The 27,500-nt window shown below is 36.9% G+C and overlaps 1 protein-coding gene across 1 annotated transcript in view; it reads left to right on the top strand.

Moving 5' to 3' along the window:
• The window catches only part of myo1ha (myosin IHa), a 45,410-nt gene that overhangs the window by 7,685 nt on the left and 10,225 nt on the right, over positions 1-27,500 (top strand). Inside the window, exons 2-20 of the mRNA XM_061986412.1 lie at positions 6,612-6,746; positions 9,509-9,624; positions 9,706-9,904; positions 10,002-10,082; positions 15,853-16,032; positions 17,574-17,672; positions 17,763-17,879; positions 17,951-18,022; positions 18,103-18,222; positions 18,289-18,356; positions 19,644-19,749; positions 19,830-19,910; positions 19,999-20,090; positions 21,427-21,521; positions 21,608-21,654; positions 22,016-22,096; positions 22,296-22,401; positions 22,481-22,598; positions 22,682-22,795. Of these exons, the coding sequence (XP_061842396.1) occupies positions 6,612-6,746; positions 9,509-9,624; positions 9,706-9,904; positions 10,002-10,082; positions 15,853-16,032; positions 17,574-17,672; positions 17,763-17,879; positions 17,951-18,022; positions 18,103-18,222; positions 18,289-18,356; positions 19,644-19,749; positions 19,830-19,910; positions 19,999-20,090; positions 21,427-21,521; positions 21,608-21,654; positions 22,016-22,096; positions 22,296-22,401; positions 22,481-22,598; positions 22,682-22,795 (2,027 nt within the window). The remainder of the gene's footprint in view (positions 1-6,611; positions 6,747-9,508; positions 9,625-9,705; positions 9,905-10,001; positions 10,083-15,852; positions 16,033-17,573; positions 17,673-17,762; positions 17,880-17,950; positions 18,023-18,102; positions 18,223-18,288; positions 18,357-19,643; positions 19,750-19,829; positions 19,911-19,998; positions 20,091-21,426; positions 21,522-21,607; positions 21,655-22,015; positions 22,097-22,295; positions 22,402-22,480; positions 22,599-22,681; positions 22,796-27,500) is intronic.

The following is a 27,500-nucleotide window of genomic DNA, read 5'->3' as shown; positions in this document are numbered from 1 at the left end:
CTTTAATAGGTGAGCATGTGAGGTGAGTGACGTCAGTGAGTGTGTGGGCGAGAGAAGAGAGGGAGCGGTAGCGTGAGTGCGGGCGGGGACTAGTTTGTTTTGTGTTGGATTGGCTGTGTGCAAGCAATCAATAAAGCAAGATTTGCAACAAATCGCCGGACTCAGGCAGGAAAGATGCAACAAAGCGTATTTCTTCATCTTACTCGTCGTCGGCGTCGCCATGGCTGTATCTTCCTCGTTCTTCTGCTTCGTCTCCTTGTTGTGTGCGCAGTTGTGCACTGCACTCTCTAAAAGCCGTATATGTTATTGATGTTATAGATGGCAGTATTGTCCTGTTTAAGAGTGTCACAACATTGCTGTTTACCGCAGACGAACTGCTTTACGGTAGACAAAAACATGACTGCTGTTGTTGTGTGTTGTTGCCGCGCTGAGAGGACGTTAATGAAACTGCCTAACAATAAACCCACATAAAAAAACCAAGAACTCGCCCTCGATCACTCTACAGTTATAACGTGATTGGGCAGGCACACTGTTTATATCGTGGGAAAGCGGACTCAGGTCCGCATGGAGCTGGAGGGGGCGTGGCCTCCAGCTCCGCCTGAATTTCGGGAGATTTTCGGGAGAAAATTTGTCCCGGGAGGTTTTCGGGAGAGGCGCTGAATTTTGGGAGTCTCACGGAAAATCCGGGAGGGTTGGCAAGTATGATCTACTCTGTATTTTATGCTGCTGCTGTCACATATACTGTATATACTGTAATATTGTACATGTGTTGTATATATTGTATATTGTATATATTGTATATATGTTATAGACATAATATAATATATCTGTATATATATTATTCTGTACACATATTATGTATATGTTCATATATATGCTAGATTTTTTATCGCTATATTAGTCTATTTATACCTGCATTGTCCTTTCCATCCTTACACTTTCCATCATTGTAACTGAGCTACTGTGTTGAACAATTTCACTTGTGGATCATTAAAGTTTGTCCGAGTCTAAGTCTAAGTCTAAAGACTATAAAAATGGGACCCATTACCTCCCTGCTTGGCACTCAGCATCAAGGGTTGGAGTTGGGGGCTAAATCACCAAAATGATTCCCGAGCGTGGCCACCGCTGCTGCTCACTGCTCCCCTCACCTCCCAGGGGTTGGAACAAGGGGATGGGTCAAATGCAGAGGGTAATTCCACCACACCTGTGACTATCAGTGGTACTTTAACATGATTTCCTATGGGGGTAATGTATAGAATTAACTTGGAAGTGACACATTGGGATGGACTTTGTAGTCTCCACTGGCGAATCACTTTGTGTCTCTTTATTAAAGGCAACCCAGTCCAAAGAAAAAAAACTATTCTTTTCAGTGCCGAATGAAAGCCCAAAAAAAACATTCGCATGAATTTGCGAATCATCCTCCTGACAGGAGCTTATCTGTCTACGTTATTCTGATAATACTGTATGGCAGACCCCTAAGTCACGCTGTCCCACCGTATTGTTTGCCTGCGCCGCCCCTAAAGAAGTCTCTTCTCACGAAGAAAGAGGGTGTCATAGATACCCGACACCGGTATTGCCCACCCCCCACCCCCCCATCGCATCAGCAGATTGATTCTGACGTCCCAAAAAGGGTTCCTTCAATGATATTGTTCACCTGTCTCATTGGCTTAAAGTGGGTGTGGCGGGGCGGCTGAGGGGTTATTGGTGGGGACACGGGGGTGTAGGGGGGGAGGGGGTGGGTTTTGTCCAGGAGTAGGGGTGAGAGCATTTAAGGGTGCAGGGGCTGACAGGTGGGGGGGGGTGTAGAAAAAACATCTGACTAGCCTCTTCTGTCCAATGAAGTCCAAATTACAGCACAGGATAGCTCAGAACAAGCCTCTATTGTTCCCCCCCGAGGGCGCCCTAAATGAGTGTCACAGCAAGCAGCGGGGCACAGACCGTTACTGCACTATTTAGTCTCAAGACGGCCCCGTTTCAGCGCTTCTCAGATCAGACAAATAAGTGCACCCATCACCCCGCCGGCCTTCGCCTTCACCATTCCTCCGTACAGCCCCTCCCCTCCCAAAGTCCTCACCCCCAAAATAGGCCAAATCTCCTCCATTGTGTTTCGACTGCCTAGTGTGAAATTCATTGTGACGTTAAATGTTTTCTAATGAATAATTACTGAATGGATATGCAGGGAGAATATGTGTAATGGATTGTAGACTGCATTTTAAAGACATCTTTTTTGTCTCCGCTTCGTGGTATTTACAGGACAAAAACACTCGGGCCTTTCTCAGAAGAAACCGGGGGCCATAGGCGAAGGATAGGGGGCCACGGGAGAGGAGGGGGGAGGGCTTTGTGTCAATTAGATCCAATGGATTATCTTTTTTTTTTAATGTTTTTGCCCAGAGAAGTGAGAATCAAAGGACGTCCAAAAGAGAGGAGAAAATACAAAACCAACAAAAGCTTTTGGTGCAAGTGTTGGTGCTGAGAATGCAAAACAGATTGGTGGAATTTTTCCCACTATGCTTATTGAATGTTTCTTTTTTTGGTCCTATTGGCACAGTGTGTTGTGTTTGCTCGATGCAACGGTCCTACTGAAACACGAGGGACAATCATTAGGTTCTGCACAAACACAAGAGGCTTGCCTCAAAGCCAGACTGGACCTGTCAATAGAACTAATTGAGGGATTGTGTTTGTGGGTTTTTTTTAACCTTTGCTGCTTTTTGTAGCTTCAGCATCCCCCGGGGAGCCATTCAAACATTCCTTTACAAGTTCAACATATAGAGGGACATTTGCATTCTCGGCCTTTCACATAAAGTGTCACACTTGCTGTTTCTTCCAAAAAGTGTACATCGCCACTAAACGCAGTTTAGTGACACATTATTATGGCGACCGGTCTCTTTAGTAGCTGATCATCAAGGTGGTTGTTGTGCTCTGCAAGTTGAATTTAAATGGACTGAATGACCTCATCGATATAATTACCGTATTTCCCTGACTCTAAGCCACTACTTTCTTCCAACGCTTTGAATCCTGCGGCCTGTAAAACGGTGCAGATTATTTGCGTATTTTTCTTTGCTGACGGCCATAATTAGAGATGTCTGATAATATCAGCCGATAAATGCTTTAAAATGTAATATCGGAAAATATCGGTATCGTTTTTTTTACATTATCGGTATCGTTTATTTTTTTATTAAATCAACATAAAAAACACAAGATACACTTACAATTAGTGCACCAACCCAAAAAACCTCCCTCCCCCATTTACACTCATTCACACAAAAGGGTTGTTTCTTTCTGTTATTAATATTCTGGTTCCTACATTATATATCAATATATATCAATACAGTCTGCAAGGGATACAGTCCGTAAGCACACATAATTGTGCGTGCTGCTGTTCCACTAATAGTACTAACCTTTAACAGTTAATTTTACTCATTTTCATTAATTACTAGTTTCTATGGAACTGTTTTTATATTGTTTTACTTTCTTTTTTATTCAATTTATTTATCTTATTTTTTTTTTATTTTTTTTTAAAAAAGGACCTTATCTTCACCATACCTGGTTGTCCAAATTAGGCATAATAATGTGTATATATCGGTATCGGTTGATATCGGTATTGGTTGATATCGGTATCGGTAATTAAAGAGTTGGACAATATCGGAATATCGGATATCGGCAAAAAGCCATTATCGGACATCCCTAGCCATAATGTTTTGTAGTCGGCAAACAGTTTTCATATTACACAGACAGAGACACTGAAAAGGTGTGGTATTGTTTGTGCTTTGGCGCCATCTTTTAGACTTTTAGGTGCTGCGGGTTGAAAATGTACTTCCTGTTCCAGAAGTATAACCGTTTATCGCTCCAAGCAACGTTTGTAAGTTTTACAATATGACTAAAACAATTCATACTTACCAAACCGTCCCATGTGTGATGTCGGTAGGAGTGTTTTCATACATATTTGTACGTGCTATGGTAATGTAATCAAGCTAGAGTTGTTAGCATTAGCGAATATGCTAACACGTGTGTCTGTTAGTATTATTAACTTACAATGACATTATTATTGTACTGTTTTAAGTTTTGTAAGCTTACCAAAACGGAGTTATTGAGTCTGTTTTGCTAATTGAAGAGCTAGCTTCCACAGCCAGTGGGTCCATGACGATAACTTCTGTTTTGTTTGAGCCACCGTTTGGAAACACTGAGGATATGTTAATAAACATCTACAAAATCTTTGGTGCCGGTATATATCTATGGCTTAAAGTTTGGTGCGGCTAAAATTGGTATAAATTGGTGCGCTATATAGCTGGGAAAATACACGATACTTTGTTTCTGCTACACTTTTACTCAGCGGTGAATTAGCCTGTCGGTAGTAATCATTTTTAGTTTGGTTTAGCAGCATCGGGGCCGCGTCCATTCAAAAGCCAATAGAGACAATTGCTAATTTAACTTCTGCAAATTCAGGCATCTCAAAAAAGACCTACAAGATCGTTAGGGGACTGGTACATTTTTGTCACTGGTCAAAAAACGTTTAATTTAAAATGCACCTTTTGTTAGATTTGTTGAAATCCTGAGTTTTTGGGGGTAGAGGTAACAAAAACACTGACTACAAATTATTAAAATCATAAGGGGATGTAATTGGAATTTAAGAGAATACGTTTTTGCTCTTTTTTGAAATGCTCTTATCTACACAATTCAAAGAAGAAAAAGAGTGTCTCCAATACAAAGCAACAGAAATAACAGAAAAATGAAAAAAAACACCATTTTGTGTGTCCATAAAAGAAGCAGGAAAAAGCAAAACGTTTAATATCCTGCCTGCCCAGTCACTCAGAAATAATAATCTGATTTTCAAACAATACAATACATAATCACCTGATATGTAAAAAAAAAATATATATAATCTATATATATATATATATATATATATATATATATATATATATATATATATATATATATATATATATTTATTATATATATATATATATATATATATATATATATATATATATATATATATATATATATATATATATATATATATATATATATATATAATAAATCACAAAAATGATTCCCGGGCGCGGCCACCGCTGCTGCTCACTGCTCACCTCACCTCCCAGGGGGTGATCAAGGGTGATGGGTCAAATGCAGAGAATAATTTTGCCACACCTAGTGTGTGTGTGTGACAATCATTGGTACTTTAACTTTAACTTAAATATATATATATATATATATATATATATATATATATATATATATATATATATATATATATATATATATATATATATATATATATATATATATATATATATATATATATATATATATATATATATATATATATAATGGGGAAGGCATGGCGCAGTTGGAAGAGTGGCCATGCCAGCAACCTGAGGGTTCCTGGTTCAATTCCCACCTTCTACCAACCTTGTCACGTCCGTTGTGTCCTTGAGCAGGACACTTCACTCTTGCTCCTGATGGGTCGTGGTTAGTGCCTTGCATGGCAGCTCCCACCATCAGTGTGTGAATGGGTGAATGTGGAAATACTGTCAAAGCGCTTTGAGTACCTTGAAGGTAGAAAAGCACTATACAAGTATAACCCATTTACCATTATATATCTAATTACATCCATATATACAATACAGCTTTAAAATATGTTGCTGTACCGATCAAAAATATATTTTTCATATATCCTTTTAATTGAACGATGTTATTGCTTTGTTTAATTTCTTGGCCTCATTGATTCCATTGAGTCACCCAGCAAACTGACATGCATACTTTTAAGATTTGTATGCTTTAAAATCAATTTACCCCTCAAATTATATTTTACATTTTTTATCTTTGACAATGTTCTGGAAACTATCACACCTTTTGCCGCACCTTTTTTTTTTTTTTAAATGCCGCCGCAAATCAAGGTTAATAAGTAATCAAATTGCCAATATAAAAATAAAATCCATAACAAATTGTAATCATCACAGCAAAATCAGCAGAAATAGACAACACAGAGAATGTGCAACAAGACTTTGCAGTACTTTTCTAAAGTACATACATTCATTCTGCATACTGGATAGTTGATGCACAATAATGATCATGTTAGACTACCTTAAAACTGTGTTTTTAGTGATTTATCCCACAAGCAGGAGTCATGTATTGATCAAAATGAAATTACTTACAAGACATGACTTGCACAATGTCTGCTGCTGACCCGTCTCCGCTCGGGATGGTGTCCTGCTGGCCCCACTATGGACTGGACTCTTACTATTATGTTGGATCCACTATGGACTGGACTCTCACAATATTATGTCAGACCCACTCGACATCCATTGCTTTCGGTCTCCCCTAGAGGGGGGGGGGGGTTACCCACATATGCGGTCCTCTCCAAGGTTTCTCATAGTCATTCACATCGACGTCCCACTGGGGTGAGTTTTTCCTTGCCCTTATGTGGGCTTTGTACCGAGGATGTCGTTGTGGCTTGTGCAGCCCTTTGAGACACTTGTGATTTAGGGCTATATAAATAAAGATTGATTGATTGATTGATTGAATGTCACATTCAAGCACTTGTTGCAGGACAAACAGTATTCTTCTTCTTTTCAAGCATGGCCGGTCACAAGTCTGGTCTTTCACAGGTTGAACTGGACATGGAGGGTGCCCTCACTGCCAGGGACCAGGTTGGCATTCAGGACTTTGTCCTTTTGGATGAAACCACAGAGGCAGCTTTCCTCAGCAACCTCAAGAAGCGCTTCAGCAAGGATCTCATTTATGTAAGGATTACCACTTTCTAATGTTTGTGCAGCTTTTTACAATGTCATGTTCGAACCCTCGAGTGCAGTGGTTGTCAAACTTTTTTCACCAAGTACCACCTCAGAAAACACTTGGCTCTCCAAGTAATGACCAACATGAACGTACAGTAACGCAGTAGGCCTAAATATTCATTAAAAACAAGTTAGATGTTTTATTAAACAAGTATATTAAGTTTGAACAGTAACACTGTGTTCGAATATTTAAGTGTTTCTTTCGGTTCTTGTACTACAGTTTGAGAATCACTGTGATGGGGTATACATAATTTCAATAACAAAAGTAGGTCTAAAAGAATAAATCATACAACATGCAGCATTAACTAATCCTCTCAGTATATTGGGGACTCGTTCGTCCTTTTAGGTAATTTTTTGTTCCATTTGGTTGTGTTACTTGGAATGCTTCAAATCTTTTTTCATGTTACATTTTTTGATTTGTCTTTAAAATTCTACCATGTATCACTGGTACAGAGGGGAATAATTAAATAGTCAATTGCACCAGGACAAAAAAGTCCTAAGGGAGTTCAGAATGTATAAAAAATGTAAGCCTTAAGCATAATTTATTTGGAGCCCCCTATTAGTAGGGCTGTGAATCTTTGGGCACCACACTATTCGATGCGATTCGATTCTTGGGAGTAACGATTCGATTCAAAATCAATTTAGGATTCAAAACAATTCTCGATTCAAAATCAATACTTTAACTACATTCTAACAACATTTCCCATATAATATATAAACAGCTCTAATACATATCTATATTATTATTCTCTGCAGAGAAACCTGCGAAACAGGCTTGTAGGGATGAAATAGCCACTGTTTTTTCCTGACCTAACGTACATTCCGCTCTACCCCCGGTATTGAGCACTGTATAACAGTATGTGTATATATATATATATATTAGAGATGTCCGATAATATCGGCCTGCCGATAAATGCTTTAAAATGTAATATCGGAAATTATCAGTATCGGTTTCAAAAAGTAAAATTAATGACTTTTTAAAACGCCGCTGTACGGAGCGGTGCATATCCGGTAAAACACGGATGTAGTCTAGTATACTCTGGACTGAATCTGTGTGCCTTCATTGTTTTTGTCGCTGTTGTTTTGAGGCATGTTTAAAAAAAGTAAAAAATAATGCACTTTGTGAAAGTCAAAGTATAGCATTTCACATAGTTGTAGTGGGTTTTAGGATTATCTCAGGGAGAGCATGTCGCAAATTCCAAGCTGCTGTTTTGAGGCATGTTAAAAAAAATAATGCACTTTGTGACTTCAATAATAAATATGGCAGTGCCATATTGGCACTTTTTTCCATAACTTGAGTTGAAGTTGTTCTCTTATTTTGGTAAACCTTGTTACAATGTTTAATGCAGTGGTTCTCAACCTTTTTTCAGTGATGTACCCCCTGTGAACATTTTTTAAATTCAAGTACCCCCTAGTCAGAGCAAAGCATTTTTGGTTGAAAAAAAAGAGATAAAGAAGTAAAATACAGCACTATGTCATCAGTTTCTGATTTATTAAATTGTATAACAGTGCAAAATATTACTCATTTGTAGTGGTCTTTCTTGAACTATTTGGAAAAAAAGATATAAAAATAACTAAAAACTTGTTGAAAAATAAAGAAGTGATTCAATTATAAGTAAAGATTTCTACACATAGAAGTAATCATCAACCCGAACCCCAATCTCTAATACAATCCCTCTTTGGGGATTGTAATAGAGATCCATCTGGATTCATGAACTTAATTTTAAACATTTCTTCACAAAAAAATAAATCTTTAACATCAATATTTATGGAACATGTCCACAAAAAATCTAGCTGTCAACACTGAATATTGCATTGTTGCATTGTAATGAATGGAATAGCCTACTTGATTTGATGTTCAGTTTATGAACTTACATTCATATTTTGTTGAAGTATTATTCAATAAATATATTTATAAAGGATTTTTGAATTGTTGCTATTTTTAGAATATTTAAAAAAAAATTAACGTACCCCTTGGCACACCTTCAAGTACCCCCAAGGGTACGCGTACCCCCATTTGAGAACCACTGGTTTAATGCATCCAGCGGGGCATCACAACAAAATTAGGCATAATAATGTGTTAATTCCACGACCGTATATAACGGTATCGGTTGATATCAGAATCGGTAATTAAGAGTTGGACAATATCGGAATATCGGATATCGGCAAAAAAGCCATTATCGGACATCTCTAATATATATATATAGGCATCAAAACTATGAATGAACACATGTGGAGTTATGTACTTAACAAAAAAAGGTGAAACAACTGAAAACATGTTTTATATTCTAGTTTCTTCAAAATAGCCACCCTTTGCTCTGATTACTGCTTTGCACACTCTTGGCATTCTCTCAATGAGCTTCAAGAGGTAGTCAACTGAAATGGTTTTCACTTCACAGGTGTCATAGTTTTGATGCTTTCGGTTACAATCTACAATAGTCATAACAATAAAGAAAACGCATTGGAATGAGAAGGACATTCTTAACTCTCTAAGGACTTTTTTGTCCTGGTGCTACTGAACTGAGCTAACATTATTTTCCAGTGTATCGTTGATGTATGACATCATTTGAAGTAGACATATTAAAATTCTAACTCTTGGGAAAAAAATCATTAATTCAGAGTCACAAAAAAATAACCTGAAAGGACAAAAAAGTCCTCAATATACCGCGAGGGTTAATAAATGTTGCATATTATTTGATGTACTCTTCCAGACCTACATTGGAACTTTACTGGTGTCGGTAAACCCCTATAAAGAGTTGGATATCTTCAACAAGCAACAGATGGACGTTTATATGGGGGTCAACTTCTTTGAGCTTCCACCACACATGTGAGTACAGAGTGGTGCATGTTTGATAAATACCGACCACTATATGATTCACCTCGCATCGTGCTCGCCGTACGACCCCAGTTACGCTCTGGCAGACAACGCCTACCACGCTATGCTTGCCGAGTTCAGCAATCACTTCATCCTCATCTCGGGGGAGAGCGGAGCAGGGAAGACGGAGGCCTCCAAAAAGATTCTACAGTATTACGCGGTCAGCTGTCCGAGCACCGCTCTACTAAACACCGTCAGGGACAAGATGCTCATGTCCAACCCTGTCCTGGAGGTCTGTCACTCCACTTAACAACACTTCATTATGCTGGGATGACGTTCCAAAAAACAGGTCAGGCTTGCATGAATAATTGGATTGTGTCTCTCTGCAGGCTTTTGGGAATGCCAAAACACTAAAGAATGACAACTCAAGCCGCTTCGGGAAGTATATGGACATTCAATTCAATAGTGAGGTAAGATGAGGTCAGAAGCATTCTACATTTACATTATATTTGATGCATAAATACTATATTTTTCGGAGTATAAGTCACACCGGCCGAAAATGCATAATAAAGGAAAACAACATATACACTGTATAAGTCGCACTGGAGTATAAGTCGCATTATTTGGTGAAATGTATTTGATAAAACCCAATTTATAGTTAAATATATTTTACATTAAATAAATTAACGCATTTAATAAATAAAAGTCTAATTATAATAAAGTAATGAGACTTTGAAGTAATAATTTAAATATGTATTTATTTAATTTTGTCCCATTTGACTCTCCATAAATAAGGTGGTAGTACATATTCCTAAAAAAGTATGAGTAAAACATGCAGGCCTCATCTCTAACCGACCCCTTCTTCAAATAAATACATACCGTATTTTTTTGGAGTATAAGTCGCTCCGGAGTATAAGTCGCACCGGCCGAAAATGCATAATAAAGAAGGAAAAAACATATATAAGTCGCACTGGAGTATAAGTCACATTTTTGGGGGAAATTTATTTGATAAAACCCAACACCAAGAATAGACATTTGAAAGGCAATTTAAAATAAATTAAGAATAGTGAACAACAGGCTGAATAAGTGTACGTTATATGACGCATAAATAACCAACTGAGAACGTGCCTGGTATGTTAACGTAACATATTATGTTAAGAGTCATTCAAATAACTATAACATATAGAACATGCTATACGTTTACCAAACAATCTGTCACTCCTAATCGCTAAATCCCATGAAATCTTATACGTCTAGTCTCTTACGTGAATGAGCTAAATAATATTATTTGATATTTTACGGTAATGTGTTAATAATTTCACACATAAGTCGCTCCTCAGTATATGTTGCACCCCGGCCAAACTATGAAAAAAACTGCGACTTATAGTCCGAAAAATAGGGTACATATATTGGTATGAATATTACAATAAAACAGGTTACAAAAGCTCCTCTTGGCTGCGGACGTTAATGTATACACGCAAAGATGATCAAAAATACATATTTTTTAAGTAATATACTGAGCTTTTTCATGACAAATAAATATAGTGTTTTAAATGGCAATATATAAGGTTTTATGGGTTAATATAACATTTTTAATTGCCAAGTACCATAGTACCTCAACTTACTTGGTTCTGTGACATAGCTTTTAAAGGGTAACTGCACTTTTTGGGGAATTTTGCCTATCATTCACAATCCTTATGTAAGACAAAAACAGATATTGTCAAAACGTGGACTTTGGGGTGTTGTGTTTTCCCGGAGTGCAAAGGAAAGTTGGCGCGGGCAAGGCGTGAATGTAAGTACATATTTATTTATAACACTAACAAACTACAAAAAAGGAAGCAAACAAAAGGCGCGCACAATGGCGGAGAACAAACTTGACTAATGAAAACAAAAGACTAGCACAAAGGCAATTAACTATGAACACAAAACAAAAACACTTACTGTGGCATGGCATGAAGTATGAACTATAATAAACAGGAATCTCATGGGTAGCAGAGGTAGTATGGATGGATAGGATAGATAATGTCACCAGGACGAACAACAGAAACAGACCGGCTTAAATAGCAGTGACATGATCAGTGAAAACAGGTGCGTGACTCAAAACGTGAAACAGGTGCGTGACATGACAGGTGAAAATTAATGGGTTGCTATGGTGACAAAACAAACAAAAGTGCACAAAGAGTCCAAAAACAAAACCGAACATGACTAAAACAAAACATGATCACACAGACATGACAGATATGTTTTTATTTTGTTATGCATTCTAAATATTAAATACATGCGATCAAAAGTCAGTTTACAATGGAGCCTATTGGAGTCGCTCTATTCTGCTTATAAAAGCCTTTAAAAGCATATTGGTAGGTAGGTCTTTATTGTCATTGCACAAGTACAACAACACTTTGTTTTATAAATAAATGATAAATGGGTTATACTTGTATAGCGCTTTTCTACCTTCAAGGTACTCAAAGCGCTTTGACAGTATTTCCACATTCACCCATTCACACACATTCACACACTGATGGCGGGAGCTGCCATGCAAGGCGCTAACCAGCAGCCATCAGGTTTTCAGCACATATCCGTTCAAGATTAGACAAACAAACAGTGTACAGGGTTACAGAACAGGAACGCTGATGGGTCGCCACAAGGCGCCCCGCCCCGTAAAAGATGGGGAAAAGGTCAACGCTGGGGAAGGATGAGTAAAAAAATACAATCTAGACTGGGAAAAAACCTTCATAGCAAAGCACATATACATATTACAATATCCATCTCGAGACTTGCCAACAGAGGGGAGGGAGTGGGGGCTACGGTGGCTGGCTGCAGCTCTTCAAGCGCTTCCCATCCGTCCATCACCCCTAAGGGATTCACGTCAAGGGCGTTGGATGGGGGTCGGGGTATGTGTGTGTGGCGTATATTTTCGTGGATGAATGTGTGTGTAAGCCTGCCGCGTGTCTCTGTTCCGCGGCCTTGATGTCGTGCAGTCGCTAGTCCGAAGTCAACAGGTGTGTGTCCATGAGAGACAAGAAGGGAGTTTGTTGTGTCTTTGCTGCACTGTCCTTCAGGAGAGTCTCGAAGCCAGGGAAACAATCCAAGTTAGAATGTTTTGTATGCGAGTGAAAATAAAATTAGCTTTTCACTCTAAATTGTCTATGACTGATCCAAAATTCATCCTGCGGGGCAGACAGTCCGATGTTATCCAAATCACAAAGTGTCCACAGTTCTTCCCGCATCCTCCAATCATTTGTGGCAGCTTTGGGGTACTTTGAAGACTGCCAGCAACTTTCAATCTGTCGACAAACCAGAGCAACGTTTACTCCAATCAGCAGATGTCCTGTTGTCGTAATTGGAAGAGTCGCCAGGCACGCGGCACTCCTTCTCCCGAGATTCCATCGTGTGTCCAGCAACAACCGCTCCGTCACGACAAGCAGGTTACCCCAAACCCAAGATCTTGTCAATTTTGTTGAGGTCAGTTAAATAGTTCCAATGTTTAGATTTGGTGAGCTGTGCAAAAAGAGGCAACAAGAAAGTTAAGACAAGACAAGACAAAGAAGCAAGCAGGAGAGATAAGGGAGAGGAAAGGGGAGCATCCAGTGGGAAAGAAATGGAGGTGCATAAACACCTACATTGAGGTTTTATACACATGATGTAATGTGTATATAATATGGAATGTAGTAACGGGCAAATTTATAATAACATTTAATATTTACGTATTTTGATCATTTTAAGCATATACTGCACAGTGTTGAAGAGGTTAATTTAGCCTACTGATGTGTATTTATAAATGGTTGATTTATATAGGCTAGTAAGGTAAAGTTTTGTACCTGACAAGTTTCGGCTACCTTGCTTCTGTAGCCTTCATCAGAGGTGTCATGTGATGTTAGCGTGACGTCATCTGTGACCTGTTATATGTGTGTTGAACTTGTCAGGTACAAAACTTTACCTTACTAGCCTATATAAATCAACCATTTATAACATACACTGCACATTAATTTAAAAAACGCACCACAACAATCGTTTTTTTTGTCTTCATCACTGATTGTTACTCACTGCAGACTTCATGAGAGACTACAAACATAATAAACCATCACTTACTGTGCGATGTCTGCTGTCATTAAGATGTCGACTGTTAGAATCTTGTTATAGTCCCGTTTGGACGAAGAATGACTCATAATCCTCGAAAAGGGGGGTGAAACATCTTTTCGTGTCGTTCTGGATGCCAAAGTGTCCCAACTTGTCGGATTACGTCTTCGTCCTTCTACTATCCAAATGAGAGACATGATTTATGATCTGCAATAAACTTTTGCGAGGAAGCAGCGCCGCTATAAATAGTTCGTCTGCGTTAGCGCTTATAATAACAATATCAATATCACTAACACTGGGTTAATATTCAAATCAGGAAATGTAAAATAAGTATTGTTGGACCTTTTTGGATGTTTTTTTATTGGGTTTTATGGGTGGAATAAAGGACCTCTCGTTGGCTCAGTTGTAAGCAGACTTCTTTTTACGTTTATTTACGAGTTAGAATGCAATGTCTTTCATAATGATTGTAAACAATGGGCAAAATAAAAAAAAAACACCTGTACCTCAAATCAACGCTGCCCATTGAAATTAATTTAAATCAATTTAGTTACCCTGCCCAAAACAACCTTTTAAAAAGAAAAACAAACTTTGAGATAATAAAATATTGTACAAAAACAATATAATGTACTACCAAAAACTATGATAACTTTATGAAGTACTGTAATAAGAATGGACAGCATTTACCTAGGAGAGTGGACATCTACAATCCTTCAAGTTGATTCTCCATCAAACACATCATGAGCAGCTTTTTTATATTTTCATGTGTAAATGTCCGGCAATTAGACATTATTTTACCACTTAGTTATGTTTTTGATGATTTTTCTCTATTTCAATGAATATCATACACTGCCTATTCTCAGCACTGTCTTTCACACTCACTTTCTTCCTTAAGTTATGTCCATCCATATTGGGGCGGTAAAGCTCGGTTGGTAGAGTGGCCGTGCCAGCAACTTGAGGGTTGCAGGTTCGATCCCCACTTCCGCCATCGTAGTCACTACCGTTGTGTCCTTGGGCAAGACACTTTACCCAACTGCTCCCAGTGCCACCCACACTGGTTTAAATGTAACTTAGATATTGGGTTTCACTATGTAAAAGCGCTTTGAGTCACTAGAGAAAAGCGCTATATAAATATAATTCACTTAACTTCACATCTCTAGCTAGAAGCTAATGTTAGCAAGTAAAACCAGATGTTTTCGGCAGAACTTATGGGTTTCATTGTGACATTTGCTACACCCACTAATGGCGTTGATGCCTGTAACTTAAATATTTGTTTGCAACCGAAAGCATGACAATTAGCCGGGAGACAGCTCTTATCTCAAAACACTTTAAAGTTGAGGTACCTCAGTATTGTGTTTTCACGGTAAAAAATAAATCGTTTTTAAATAAAGTGTTATTCTGCACTACTACAAACTACAACCAAAAAAATGTAATCTAAATAGAAATCTATCCACTGGACCGTAAAGGGCAGTACTATTCAACTCGCCACCTGGGGGCCAAATCCGACCCAGGAATGACACCATACTTTTGAACTTGTCTCACAAGTTCAAAACTTGTGAGACAAACATTTTTGCAGCAAATTTCTAAAAACACTAAAGTGCTCCTGTTGTAGAGGAACTTGGACCACTGTAAACACATTGGCAGATCCTTGCATCCTTACTTTTTAACCTTGCTAGCAAAAATTGAACACTGGGGTCCGAACTTGTAATGTACATAATGTAGGCGTTCCTCAAAGCACCCCTTTAAGTCCTCCCATTTTTGGCAACTGCAATTTTGTGATATATATAACTAAGGTGTTGCCGTAGTTTGTTTATTTCAGATGCAGTCAGTAGTCATTTGTTCAACTTCTTTAGTTATACAAGTGGTGTTCCTCAAGGTTCCATTTTAGGTCCTCTCTTTTTCATCATTTGGGCTATTCAGCTGGTGGCACATGGGGTCAGTTAAAATAAACTTGTGAGAGACTCAGATTTTTGCTGCATATTTTTAAAAACACTAACTACAGTGCTGTCATAAAATGAGCTTTGACTAGAAAGTCCTTAAAACAGTGTGCTCCTTTAACTCTGACTAATCAAATAGACCAAAATCAAACGTATCTGAACATGGCCCCTAAAACAACTTCGTTGAATATGTTCTTTGTGTAAGTACTGTACTTCTGTGCCCTAACAGGGTGATGCAGTGGGCGGCCACATCCTGAACTACCTGCTGGAGAAGTCGAGGGTGGTGCATCAGAATCACGGCGAGAGAAACTTCCATATTTTCTACCAGCTCCTGCAGGGAGGATCGGAGGACCTTCTGCACCAGCTGGGCCTGGACAGGGATTGCCAGCGTTACAGCTACCTCACACAGGTACGTAAATCCAGGAGTGTCCAGAGGGAAGTGGGGATGTAGTACCGGGGACCTCAGCTTTTGTAGAATGTCAAAGCTTTTTCTGTCATTTAGATATGTAAAGTATAAAAAACAGATTTATAATCATATTTAAGTGAATAATGACAGGTCATATCATCATTTAAATTCATATTCTGGCCACTTTATATTGAATTTTTTTTGCACTTAAATAAAATATACATAAAAAGTATATATTTTATATATATATATATATATATATATATATATATATATATATATATATATATATATATATATATATATATATATATGCGTATATATATATATATATATATATATATATATATATATATATATATATATATATGTATATGTATATGTATACATATCTACACACACACAGTATACACACATATACTGTGTTTACTGTATATGGCATGATAACAACAGGATTTCTGTGTAACAGAGGAGTGACTGACTGATAATTGTCTGACAAAATTCCCTGGTCTTATTCTTTTATTTCTGATTTTTAACATGACACTGTATATATATACATATATATGTATGTATATATATCTATGTATGTATGTATATATATATCTATGTATGTATATGTATGTATATATATATATATATATATATATATATATATATATATATATATATATATATATATATATATATATATATATATATATATATGTATATGTATATATATATATATATATATATATATATATATATATATATATATATATATATATATATATATATATATGTGTATATATGTATATATATATGTTTGTGTGTGTATATGTATATGTACAAACGTATATATGTGTATGTATGTAGATGTAATATGTGTATATATGTGTATATATGTAAATATATATATGTATATCTATATACATATATATACGTATATATGTATATACATATATATGTATGTGTGTATATATATGTATATCTATATACATATATATATACGTATATATGTATATACATATATATGTATGTGTGTATATATAAATATACATGTATATGTATATGCATATATATATATATATATATGTATGCGTGTGTATGTATGAATATACATGTATATACATATATATATGTATGTGTGTGTGTGTATATAAATATATATATATATATATATATATATATATATATATATATATATATATATATATATATATATATATATATATATATATATATATATATATATATATATATATATATATGTATGTATGTATACATATATGTATTTGTACTGTATATGTTCTAGATATGTTAATTTCATCTTTAAAACTAAGGTCTAAAATAGAATTAAGTTTTTTTTTTAAATCTGTTTTAAAGAGCTGGTTTTAACCAAATTCATGCTATAATTGGTTGTTTTTTTATGCATTCCAAGGGAGGAATAGGGGCCGTTCAGTCTTGTGTATGGGGCCCAGAGTTTGGTGCAAAGCCCCTGTGTGCATCTCTGCGATCGTTTTATTGTAAGTGCACTTTGGATCACTTTGTTAACTCTCTGACAGGGAGATTGCGCCATCGTGCCTTCCATCAACGACAACAACGACTGGAAGTCCGTTAAAAATGCACTTGAAGTCATTGACATTGATGCAATCAACACCAATGTAAGTTAGGTGATCCCTCTGAAAGTCAAAAGAAAGTCACATTTTAAAAGGTGAAATCCTTTTCAAATCACAAATAACTCTTGTGTGCAGCACTTATTTGGGATTATTGCAAGTGTTCTTCACCTGGGTAATGTGAAGTTTGACTCTGACGATAAAGGCCGGGCCACACTCAACAACAACAATGCAGAGCTGCGCTGGGTCTCAAATGTAAGAACATGTGCATCGAATGTCATGATTTTAAAAACAACAATAATCTTAGTTGTTTGCCATCATCACAGCTTCTTGGAGTTGACTCTCACCGTCTCCAAGAAGGTCTGACATACAGGAAGATAGAAGCAAAATCTGATCAGGTGTGACCCTGACATCAACTTCTTGTCTTTGAAATATTATTATGACTATTGTTATTGTTACCACTGTACTGTGTGTCAAGGTGTTCTCCCCGTTTACTATCGATCACGCCATCTATGTGAGAGATGCCCTGGCCAAGGCCATCTATGGACACACCTTTACCTGGCTGGTCAACAGGATCAACGAGTCCATTGAGAACACTGTGAGTTAGTGAAAAGTGTCAAATTAACCATTGAAGGCGATTCACTCCACTTTTATCACATTTCAGGATCCTTCAAGAAAAACTGTCATTGGCCTTTTGGACATTTATGGTTTTGAGGTTTTTAATGTTAACAGGTACTGTATGTCACGTTGGCCTACATCTTAACACAAATGAGTGCAATCCGTTATATTAAGATTTTAATTTGCAGTACTGCCATTTGTACACCAGATGGCACTACTTTTACCCATTTAAATCATGCAGCAAAACACTTTTGACCATTTTTGCAAGACTGGTTTGCTACTTAAATGATAAATGTGTACAGTGTTATATTTTTTATCATACACAATATCATCAATATAATACCATATAAAGTCTTATTATTTTATTTTTTTGTTTCTGTGGATAATGAACATTATGTAAAACCACTTCGTTGTGGGATGTTTCTTCCGACACCGTAGAAATGCATGGAAATCTAAGTTGTTGCCTACCCATAATAACAATAATAGTAATATTGTAGTAGTTAAATATAATAATAAGAAAATATAATAACAATGATAGGAATAAAGTAATGTATAATAATGATAAATAAACCTATTAATGTAAAATATGATGATGATAATGACAATAATATATAATAATAATAGTAATAATAACATTGTCATGATAAAATATAATAACAAGGATAATAGTAGTAATGATAATAATAATGATAACACTAATAATGATTATACTGTAATAGTAAAATTTAAACAAGTGCAATATAATACAATTAAAAACAATGATAATAGTACTACTAGTAATAATGATAATAAATACAATAGTAACAATAATGATATTACTATAATAGTCATGTTATCTAACAACAAAAAAACAACAATGATAATAATTTAAGAAAATAATCGCCATCATCACTAACATCATCATAATTAGCAAATACAAACAGTATTATGTATGTTATGTATATCCTTTCCATTTTCCCCTTAATGTTTTCCAACATACATGTAATGTACAGTTATGTACACATTTTGGCCTTTCAAGGATCAAACCCCCCAAAATGTAAGTACTATTTGATACGTATATGTAAAGGCTAAATTATAGGTTTAAACGACTGACTCATTTAAAGTGTAAAAAAATATGACCATTTTTGCATGTACTTTTGGATTTGAAAAAAATATATACAATTCAATATGTACATTAAGCTAAAAGCAAAGAGCTTTATATAGTTTTAACATTTAGGAGAATATAATACAGTAAATGTTTTCGAAATCAATGATTAAATACAGACTAAAGATATTACACCAGTCTGTGACAAAACTAGCATTCCAGATTATTAATATGACATATATAATTATGATTGTTGGAGAGAACGTTACAGTAATTCACTTTACATATATTTTACTGCACTTTTTGTGACTTTTCAGTTTTGAGCAATTCTGCATCAACTACTGCAATGAGAAGCTGCAGCAACTTTTCATCCAGCTCACACTCAAGGCAGAGCAGGAGGAATACGAGGCGGAGGATATTGAGGTCATTCAAGCCTAAATGAAAATGTGCGTTCACGTCGACGTGGTGTTGAATGGACTTCCATTCACAGTCTGTTTCATCAGTGGGAGCCGGTGCAGTTCTTCAACAACAAGATCATCTGCGACCTGGTCGAGGAGCGACACAGGGGGATTATTTCAATCCTGGTATGAACATAAAATATCTCCATGTTGGATTTGTCGGTAAGAAAAGATACTATCGGGCGCTAATACTGACTCTGTTGTGACACTGAAGGATGAAGAGTGTCTCAGACCAGGAGATGCGACAGACCTCACTTTCCTGGAGAGACTGGAGGAGAAGATGGGCAATCATCCTCATTTTGTCTCGTGAGTTCACGTCATGTTGAACTATTTATATAATTTTCATGCGTCTTCAGTAATGAGCCATTATTATAGTACACTTGCTTCTTATATATATATATATATATATATATATATATATATATATATATATATATATATATATATATATATATTTTTTTTTTTTTTTTTTTTTAATTTGTATATACGTATATATATATAGGATATATGTCTATATATGTATAGATATGTGTATATATATTTATATACATATGTATATATATGTGTGTGTATATATATATGTAGATATATTTATATATATAAATGTATATATATATTTATATGTATGTATGTGAATATATGTATATATATACAGTATATATATTGATATATGTGTATGTATATACAGTATATATGTATGTATATGTATATCAATGAATAAATATACATATATATGTCACTTTAAACATATATATGTATATATATATATATATATATATATATATATATATATATATATATATATATATATATATATATATATATATATGAATAAATATATATATGAATAAATGTATATAACATATGTTTATATATGAAATAGCCTTTGTGTTTTTTCCTGACCTAACGTATATTCCGCTCTACCCAGGTATTGAGCACTGTATAACGGATAAACCACAGAAACCTCGCCTATATATAAATATACTGTGTATATATATACACATGCATATATGTCTATATATGTATATATTTACATTTAAGTATATATATATATATATTTATTTATATACATTCATGCATATATATACATACATATATACATATACATATACATATACATGTGTATGTATATATGTATGTATATACATACATATATACATATATGCATATATATATACACATACTGTATATATGGATATATATACATACATATATACATATACATGTGTATGTATATATGTATGTATATATATCCATATATTCAGTATGTATATATATATATATGCATATATGTATATATATATATATATATATATATATATATATATATATATATATATATATATATATATATTAATACAGTATGTGTATATAATATATGCATACATGTATATATGTATGTATATATTTACATATATATGTATATATATATATGTGTGTATATATGTATATATTTACAGTTAAATATATATATATATATATATATATATATATATATATATATATATATATATATATATACATTTACATACAAAGTGGGTCATGTGGACGATATGGGTCCTTTTAGGGGACATTCCCTCTAGAAATGTGAGTGAGCTGAAAAGAAACTCTTCATCATCTTTCTTGTCCTCTCTGATTGCAGACACAAGCTGGCGGACAAGAAGACACGCAGGACGCTGGAAAGAGGAGATTTTCGTCTCTTGCATTATGCCGGGGAGGTCACCTACTGTGTTGTGGGTAAATTAAAGAAAGTCTATGGCTTAATGTTCCTCAAATATTCAATTCATTTTCAAACAGACTTTTTAATGTATTATCTATTACAGGTTTTCTGGACAAAAATAATGACCTCTTATACAGAAATATCAAAGATGTAAGTAATGAACTTCATTTTTTTGTCCTTTCACAGTGGCATCTTCAAAGTCAAACAGAATCCATTGTTGTGATAAAGAATAAAAACAATAATACATCATTTTGGCCAGAGGTCCAAGGCACAGATAGGAGGCCCATCAACATTTCCGCGGGAATTTTCTAGTTGCTACATATTGCACTGAGCAGTGGTTCTATGGTTGTCACTACACTTTTTTGCCTTTTGATTTTTGAGGCACATTTTTCCACTTTTTAAGTGTCTGACTTTGGAGGTTCTACTGTACTGTACTGTATTGATAATATGTGATAATTCAATTCAAAGCAACCTCATGGTTTATTTCCGTGGTGTCCCCACCTTCTCCCAGCTGATATGTCAATCTAAAAACGCCATCGTCAAACAGTGCTTCTCCTCCATGGACCCGGAAAGCCGGCGTAGACCAGAAACAGTAAGTTGTACATGGCTGACCAAGGCAGTGTTAACTGATGGAGAAGTAACTACTGTCAATGACAATGTGACAACTCATCTTCAAGCCATGTGCACGTGACAGATGAACAGTAGAACTGGTATTATGAGGCTCATGCTGTGTGTGTGTTCGTGCGTGTGTGTGTGTGTGTGCGTGTGTGTGTGCGTGTGTGTGTGTGTAGGTGGCCGCCCAGTTTAAGAGCAGCCTGCTGAAGCTGACAGAGATCCTCATGGCTAAAAATGCCTGGTACATACGTTGTCTTAAATCCAACGAGTCAAAGAAGCCAGGTACTTTGTGTATGTTTTCATCCAAAATCTCTTTTAAAAAAGGTGTGGATGTTTTCATTCTGTCTTCTCGATCGGACAGGACAGTTTGACGAAGCCCTGATCAGACACCAGGTCAAGTACTTGGGCCTGATGGAGCACCTGAGAGTGAGACGCGCCGGTTTCGCTTACAGGCGAAAGTATGAGGTCTTTTTACAGAGGTGTGAAGCGGCACACAACTTGGACATGGGGTATGACTATCTAGTATTTGCTAAACCAAGCATCTGTTTGTTGCATTGAACAGGTACAAAGCTCTGTGTCCTGCCACCTGGCCACACTGGAGAGGAGAACCTGCTGATGGTGTGTTGGTGCTGGCTCAACATCTGGGCTATCTTCCAAATGAGTACAAAATGGGAAGGTGAGGTCGCTTTCACATTTTCACACCTGGTACATGGGAATTGGTACCTGTACCAAATTTTAGTACTTTTTGTGTGTGTTCATGTTTTAATAAATGTTAATTTGCTTAATGATAAAATAACATGTATTTTTCCTGTAACATGAAGTTGATAATGATAACTATGCTTTCCAGTTGTTGTATCTTTTCTTACACTTCTGAGTCTCATTTGCAAGAATTATGTAGGAGACTTTGCTGCAGTTGCAATTCCAAGACATTAGATGGCAGTGTTGTATAGACTACGGTGGGTTTTCTCGCTAGGAAATAGTCTTTGTCATTCGGCTGACCATACTTGCCAACCCTCCCGATTTTCCCGGGAGACTCCCGAATTTCAGTGCCCCTCCCGAAAATCTCCCAGGGCAACCATTCTCCCGAATTTCTCCCGATTTCCACCCAGACAACAATATTGGGGGCGTGCCTTAAAGGCACTGCCTTTAGCGTCCTCTCTCACCTGAAAAGGAGACTATTATATATGTCTCCGTTATCCATAGGTTTATCTATAACCCATAAAGTAGGCAGGCACGGAGCTATTTCTCAGTGTGTGTTTATTCCAGCCGGCACGTTAATACACTGACACACAACATCTGAAATCCCATCATGCACTGCTTCAAAACTACGGCAAGTAGTAATGTCCAAAAACATAACAGAGACGAAGCAGAAGGACGAAGAAGAGACATGGCGACGACAAGTAAGAAGAAGAAGTATGCTTGCAAGTTCCAAAATGATTAGAAAAAATAATTTCAGTTCATCCAGGACAGCTCGAAGGGGAAGGGGTATGCTGCCTGCACATTTTGTAGATCAGACTTCTCCATTGAACACGGTGGCTGAACGGATATACTCATTCATGAACGGATTATTTATATATATATTTATATATATGTACATACATATATATATATATATATATATATATATATATATTTATGTATATGTATATATATATATATATATACATATATATATATATATATATATATATATATACTTGTCCAGGGTGTACCCCGCCTTCCGCCCGATTGTAGCTGAGATAGGCTCCAGCGCCCCCCGCGACCCCAAAGGGAATAAGCGGTAGAAAATGGATGGATGGATGGATATAAGAAATACTTGAAAATACATACCAAGTCGAGGTGATCTACCTCATATACACATATTTATTTATTTATTTTGCTGTTTTTGTTCACATGTTAAAGGTGTACAAAATACAAGCATGTTTAACATATAGATTCCTTTCTTTCATGAAGACAAGAATATTAGTTGGTGTGTTTGTAACGGTACAGCAGGAGAAGGAGACGGCAGGAAGACAGTGACGTCGTTAGCTGTCAGCGGGTTTATTAACACAAAGGAATGTACGTGAGGTGTGTGCATAATCCAAATTAATGCAGTGTGATTATGTGAGGTAAGTATATGTGGGTTGTTACCAGAGGGTGTTGAAGGTGCATGTTGGAATCGAGGCGGAAGTCCAGATAGGGACAGGCAGGCTCGGAAGTCCAAAGACAGGCGAAAGGTTGTCTGGAGCGAGGCGTCGTGGTCAGAGGGCAGGCGTGAGGTTGAGATCCAGAGAGGCAGTCGGGAGTCCAGAGGGGATACGGGAAGACGAGACACACAGCTAGACAACGGGGAAGGAAGACGGGAAGCTAGATGACAACACAACACAGGAAACAATGAGCACAAGGAAGGATGGAAACGTAATAGGCTAACTGTACTGGTACAAGTAGCTACGTTCTGGCACTGACCACAAGACGCGCTGGCTTAAGAAGGCAGGTCTCTCATCAGGGGCAGGTGTGTTGATTGATGATTGTATGCAGCCGCGCAGAGGCACGACCGCAGCCGGAGGGGAACACCCGTGGGCGTGTCCCGAGGTGCGCTCAGCAGAGCGTACAGCAGAAAGAGAGGTGGCAGGAGAATGATCCGTAATAATATTACCTGATTCTGATGTCTCGCATTGATTGGAATCAGACAGTAGTGCTGATTACGTCCGCATTTTCAAATGGAGGAGAAAAAAAGTCCTCCTTTCTGTCCAACACCACATGAAAGTGGTTGGTTTTTGGCATCTTATTTGTCCAGCTTCCGTACTCCTTTTTAAACACTTTACAAGAAATACATTGACGGCAAACCCTGTGGCTTGCTAGCTTGTTCGCGCTAGTTTTCGAAGACTCTTATTTTGTTAGCACAGGCAGCATGGAGCAGCACTTTTATTGTGAAGACAGGAACTGTGAAGTCGGTCTTTTAGCTTTTGACGGGAAATACAGTTGAAATAAAAAGTGTTTCTCGCCTTTCTGTCCATGGGATCCCATTTTGAAAATTAAGTCATAAAAATGGGGTCCCACAGTACATTTTAGGCGTCCCACTTTTTTGAAAACAAATGATAAATGTATGCATTATCCTGTCATATCTCACATTCTATATTGTGTTTGGGAAAAAGGTTGTCATAAATGTTACTTAATCCATTAAAAAAAATAATACAAAAGAAAATAAATGTATTCAGTTATAAACATTCATTCACTTTCTTCTTTACTTCATGGATCTAAACTTTACCGCTGCCGGTATTTTTTTCCTATATTTTTATTTAATAAGTTGGAGGTGTGTTTATTTCAGTATAAAAGTGTAAAAAGTTTTTTGCTTCGGTCATGAAATTATGATAATAGTGTGCCAGGGCATACATGCATATGACAAATTTAATTGATTATTCTCACCTGTATGTAGATCGTCGGTCGTTTAAAAGCCGCCACATCTACACTTTCATGGCAAATAATGCCAACAAACTTAGAATTTTGCAAGTTAGTTTCAATGTCATCTAATACAGTGGCAGATGCTGTTGTCGATAATGTTCATTTTTGTTTCACTACATTTGGATTTGTGTGTCCTCAATTGCTCTGTTTGTTGTTGTTCTTAATGTTGCTGGGACGGGTTTGGTTTTGGAATTGGATTGCATTGTTGTGGTGTTGTTGTGTATTGTTTTGTTGATTGATTAATAAATTCATTAAAAAAATAAAATAAGAATAAATAAATAAATAAATAAATAAATAAATAATACAGTGGCACTCAATGCCTCGAGCATTTCATCTCTGGCTTGGAGATGGATAAGCTTGGATAAGCTGTGTGTTCCCCTTTAAGAATGGCAGTATATGGGGGGTAAGTGAGGTATGTAAGTGAGTGTGCAAGTTAGGAGAGGGAGCGCTGGCATGTTCAGGAGTGTTAATAGCATGGTGGAAGCCCCTTGGCTTTGTGGAAAACATAAATAAAGAGTTGTAATATATCGACGGCCTCGTCATTCCGACCAAAGAGCGGAACTGTAGGGACCCAAATTGAAGGGTGTTTCTTGGTGCCTGGTGAGGCTGGATCTTTGAAAATCAGTGCACCCGGTCGTAAAGGTGTTCTTTTTTTTAGCCCGTTTACATGCCGTGTGTGGAGGTTTCTCTCCTCCGGGTTCTTCGGACCGCCAAGTATTGACATGACAGTCTGGTCCAGGTTTACAATACTGTTTATTTTTCAATAAATTGGTCTGCTTTTCAGCAATTGGTTTGTCGTTGTCTGTCTTGCTCTCGCTCTCGCTCGTGCTCCAACTCCCCTCTCCTCCCCGGCTGCTGCCTTTTAACAGAGCGACAGGTGATTAGACAAGCAGGCCCAGGTGGGCCATCTACGCACCTGTCGCTGATCTCGCAGCCGGTCCTGGCACACCCCGCTCCGCTGCAGGTCCGCAGGCCACACCCCCCCACAGCGTGCAAAACATCTTTCCATCTTCATAAGTGAGCCATTTGCTGAAGCCACTTTTCATTGAAGCGTCGCTTCTTGGGTTTATTTCTCGCCATGATGAAAACAATAACACGCGGGAGTCCTAATACCGGAAATGCAGTATTTGTGATCGATAAAACTTTCAGCGAATCAAAATTTAAGAAATTGTACCGGAAAGTGCATTACTTTGAAGTGGACCAATAATTAATCATTTGACCTGTCTTAATATAAACAGACTACTCAGTGGCCTAGTGGTTAGAGTGTCCGCCCTGAGATCGGTAGGTTGTGAGTTCAAACCCCGGCCGAGTCATACCAAAGACTATAAAAAAATGGGACTCATTACCTCCCTGCTTGGCACTCAGCATCAAGGGTTGGAATTGTGGGTTTAATCACCAAAAAGGATTCCCGGGCGCGGCACCGCTGCTGCCCACTGCTCCCCTCACCTCCCAGGGGGTGAACAAGGGGATGGGTCAAATGCAGAGTACAAATTTCACCACACCTAGTGTGTGTGTGACAATCATTGGTACTTTAACTTTAACTTTAACTTTAACAAAACAAAACAACGAAAAGCGATAATTGGTAAAAAAAAAAAAAAAAGTTGAAATCCGCGTCATGGGGACGTGCGGACTTCCGTAATTTCGCGTCCTTTCTGATTTCAATGCGTAAAAAGACACAAAAAGTGTGTTAACGCCAACACTGCTTTACCTCTGCATGACATTGGAAGTTTATTAACAATAAAGAAAACAACACACTGGTCTTTCCTTGTCTCCTAACGTGGTTTCAGTGAGGCCAAGTGCTACATACGCTTTATTATATTCTAGTACGGCAAAAAAAACATGTCCCCCGAGGTCACACTGGCATCGCATCGCGTCACCCCAGGGGGGGCCTGCCCCACTATTTGAGAAGGACTGCTATAATGCAATTTTATGCACAGAGA

The sequence above is a fragment of the Nerophis lumbriciformis genome, linkage group LG12, assembly GCF_033978685.3.
Source record: "Nerophis lumbriciformis linkage group LG12, RoL_Nlum_v2.1, whole genome shotgun sequence".
NCBI classification, from domain to species: domain Eukaryota; kingdom Metazoa; phylum Chordata; class Actinopteri; order Syngnathiformes; family Syngnathidae; genus Nerophis; species Nerophis lumbriciformis.
This window is presented reverse-complemented; position numbering and strand designations above follow the sequence as displayed.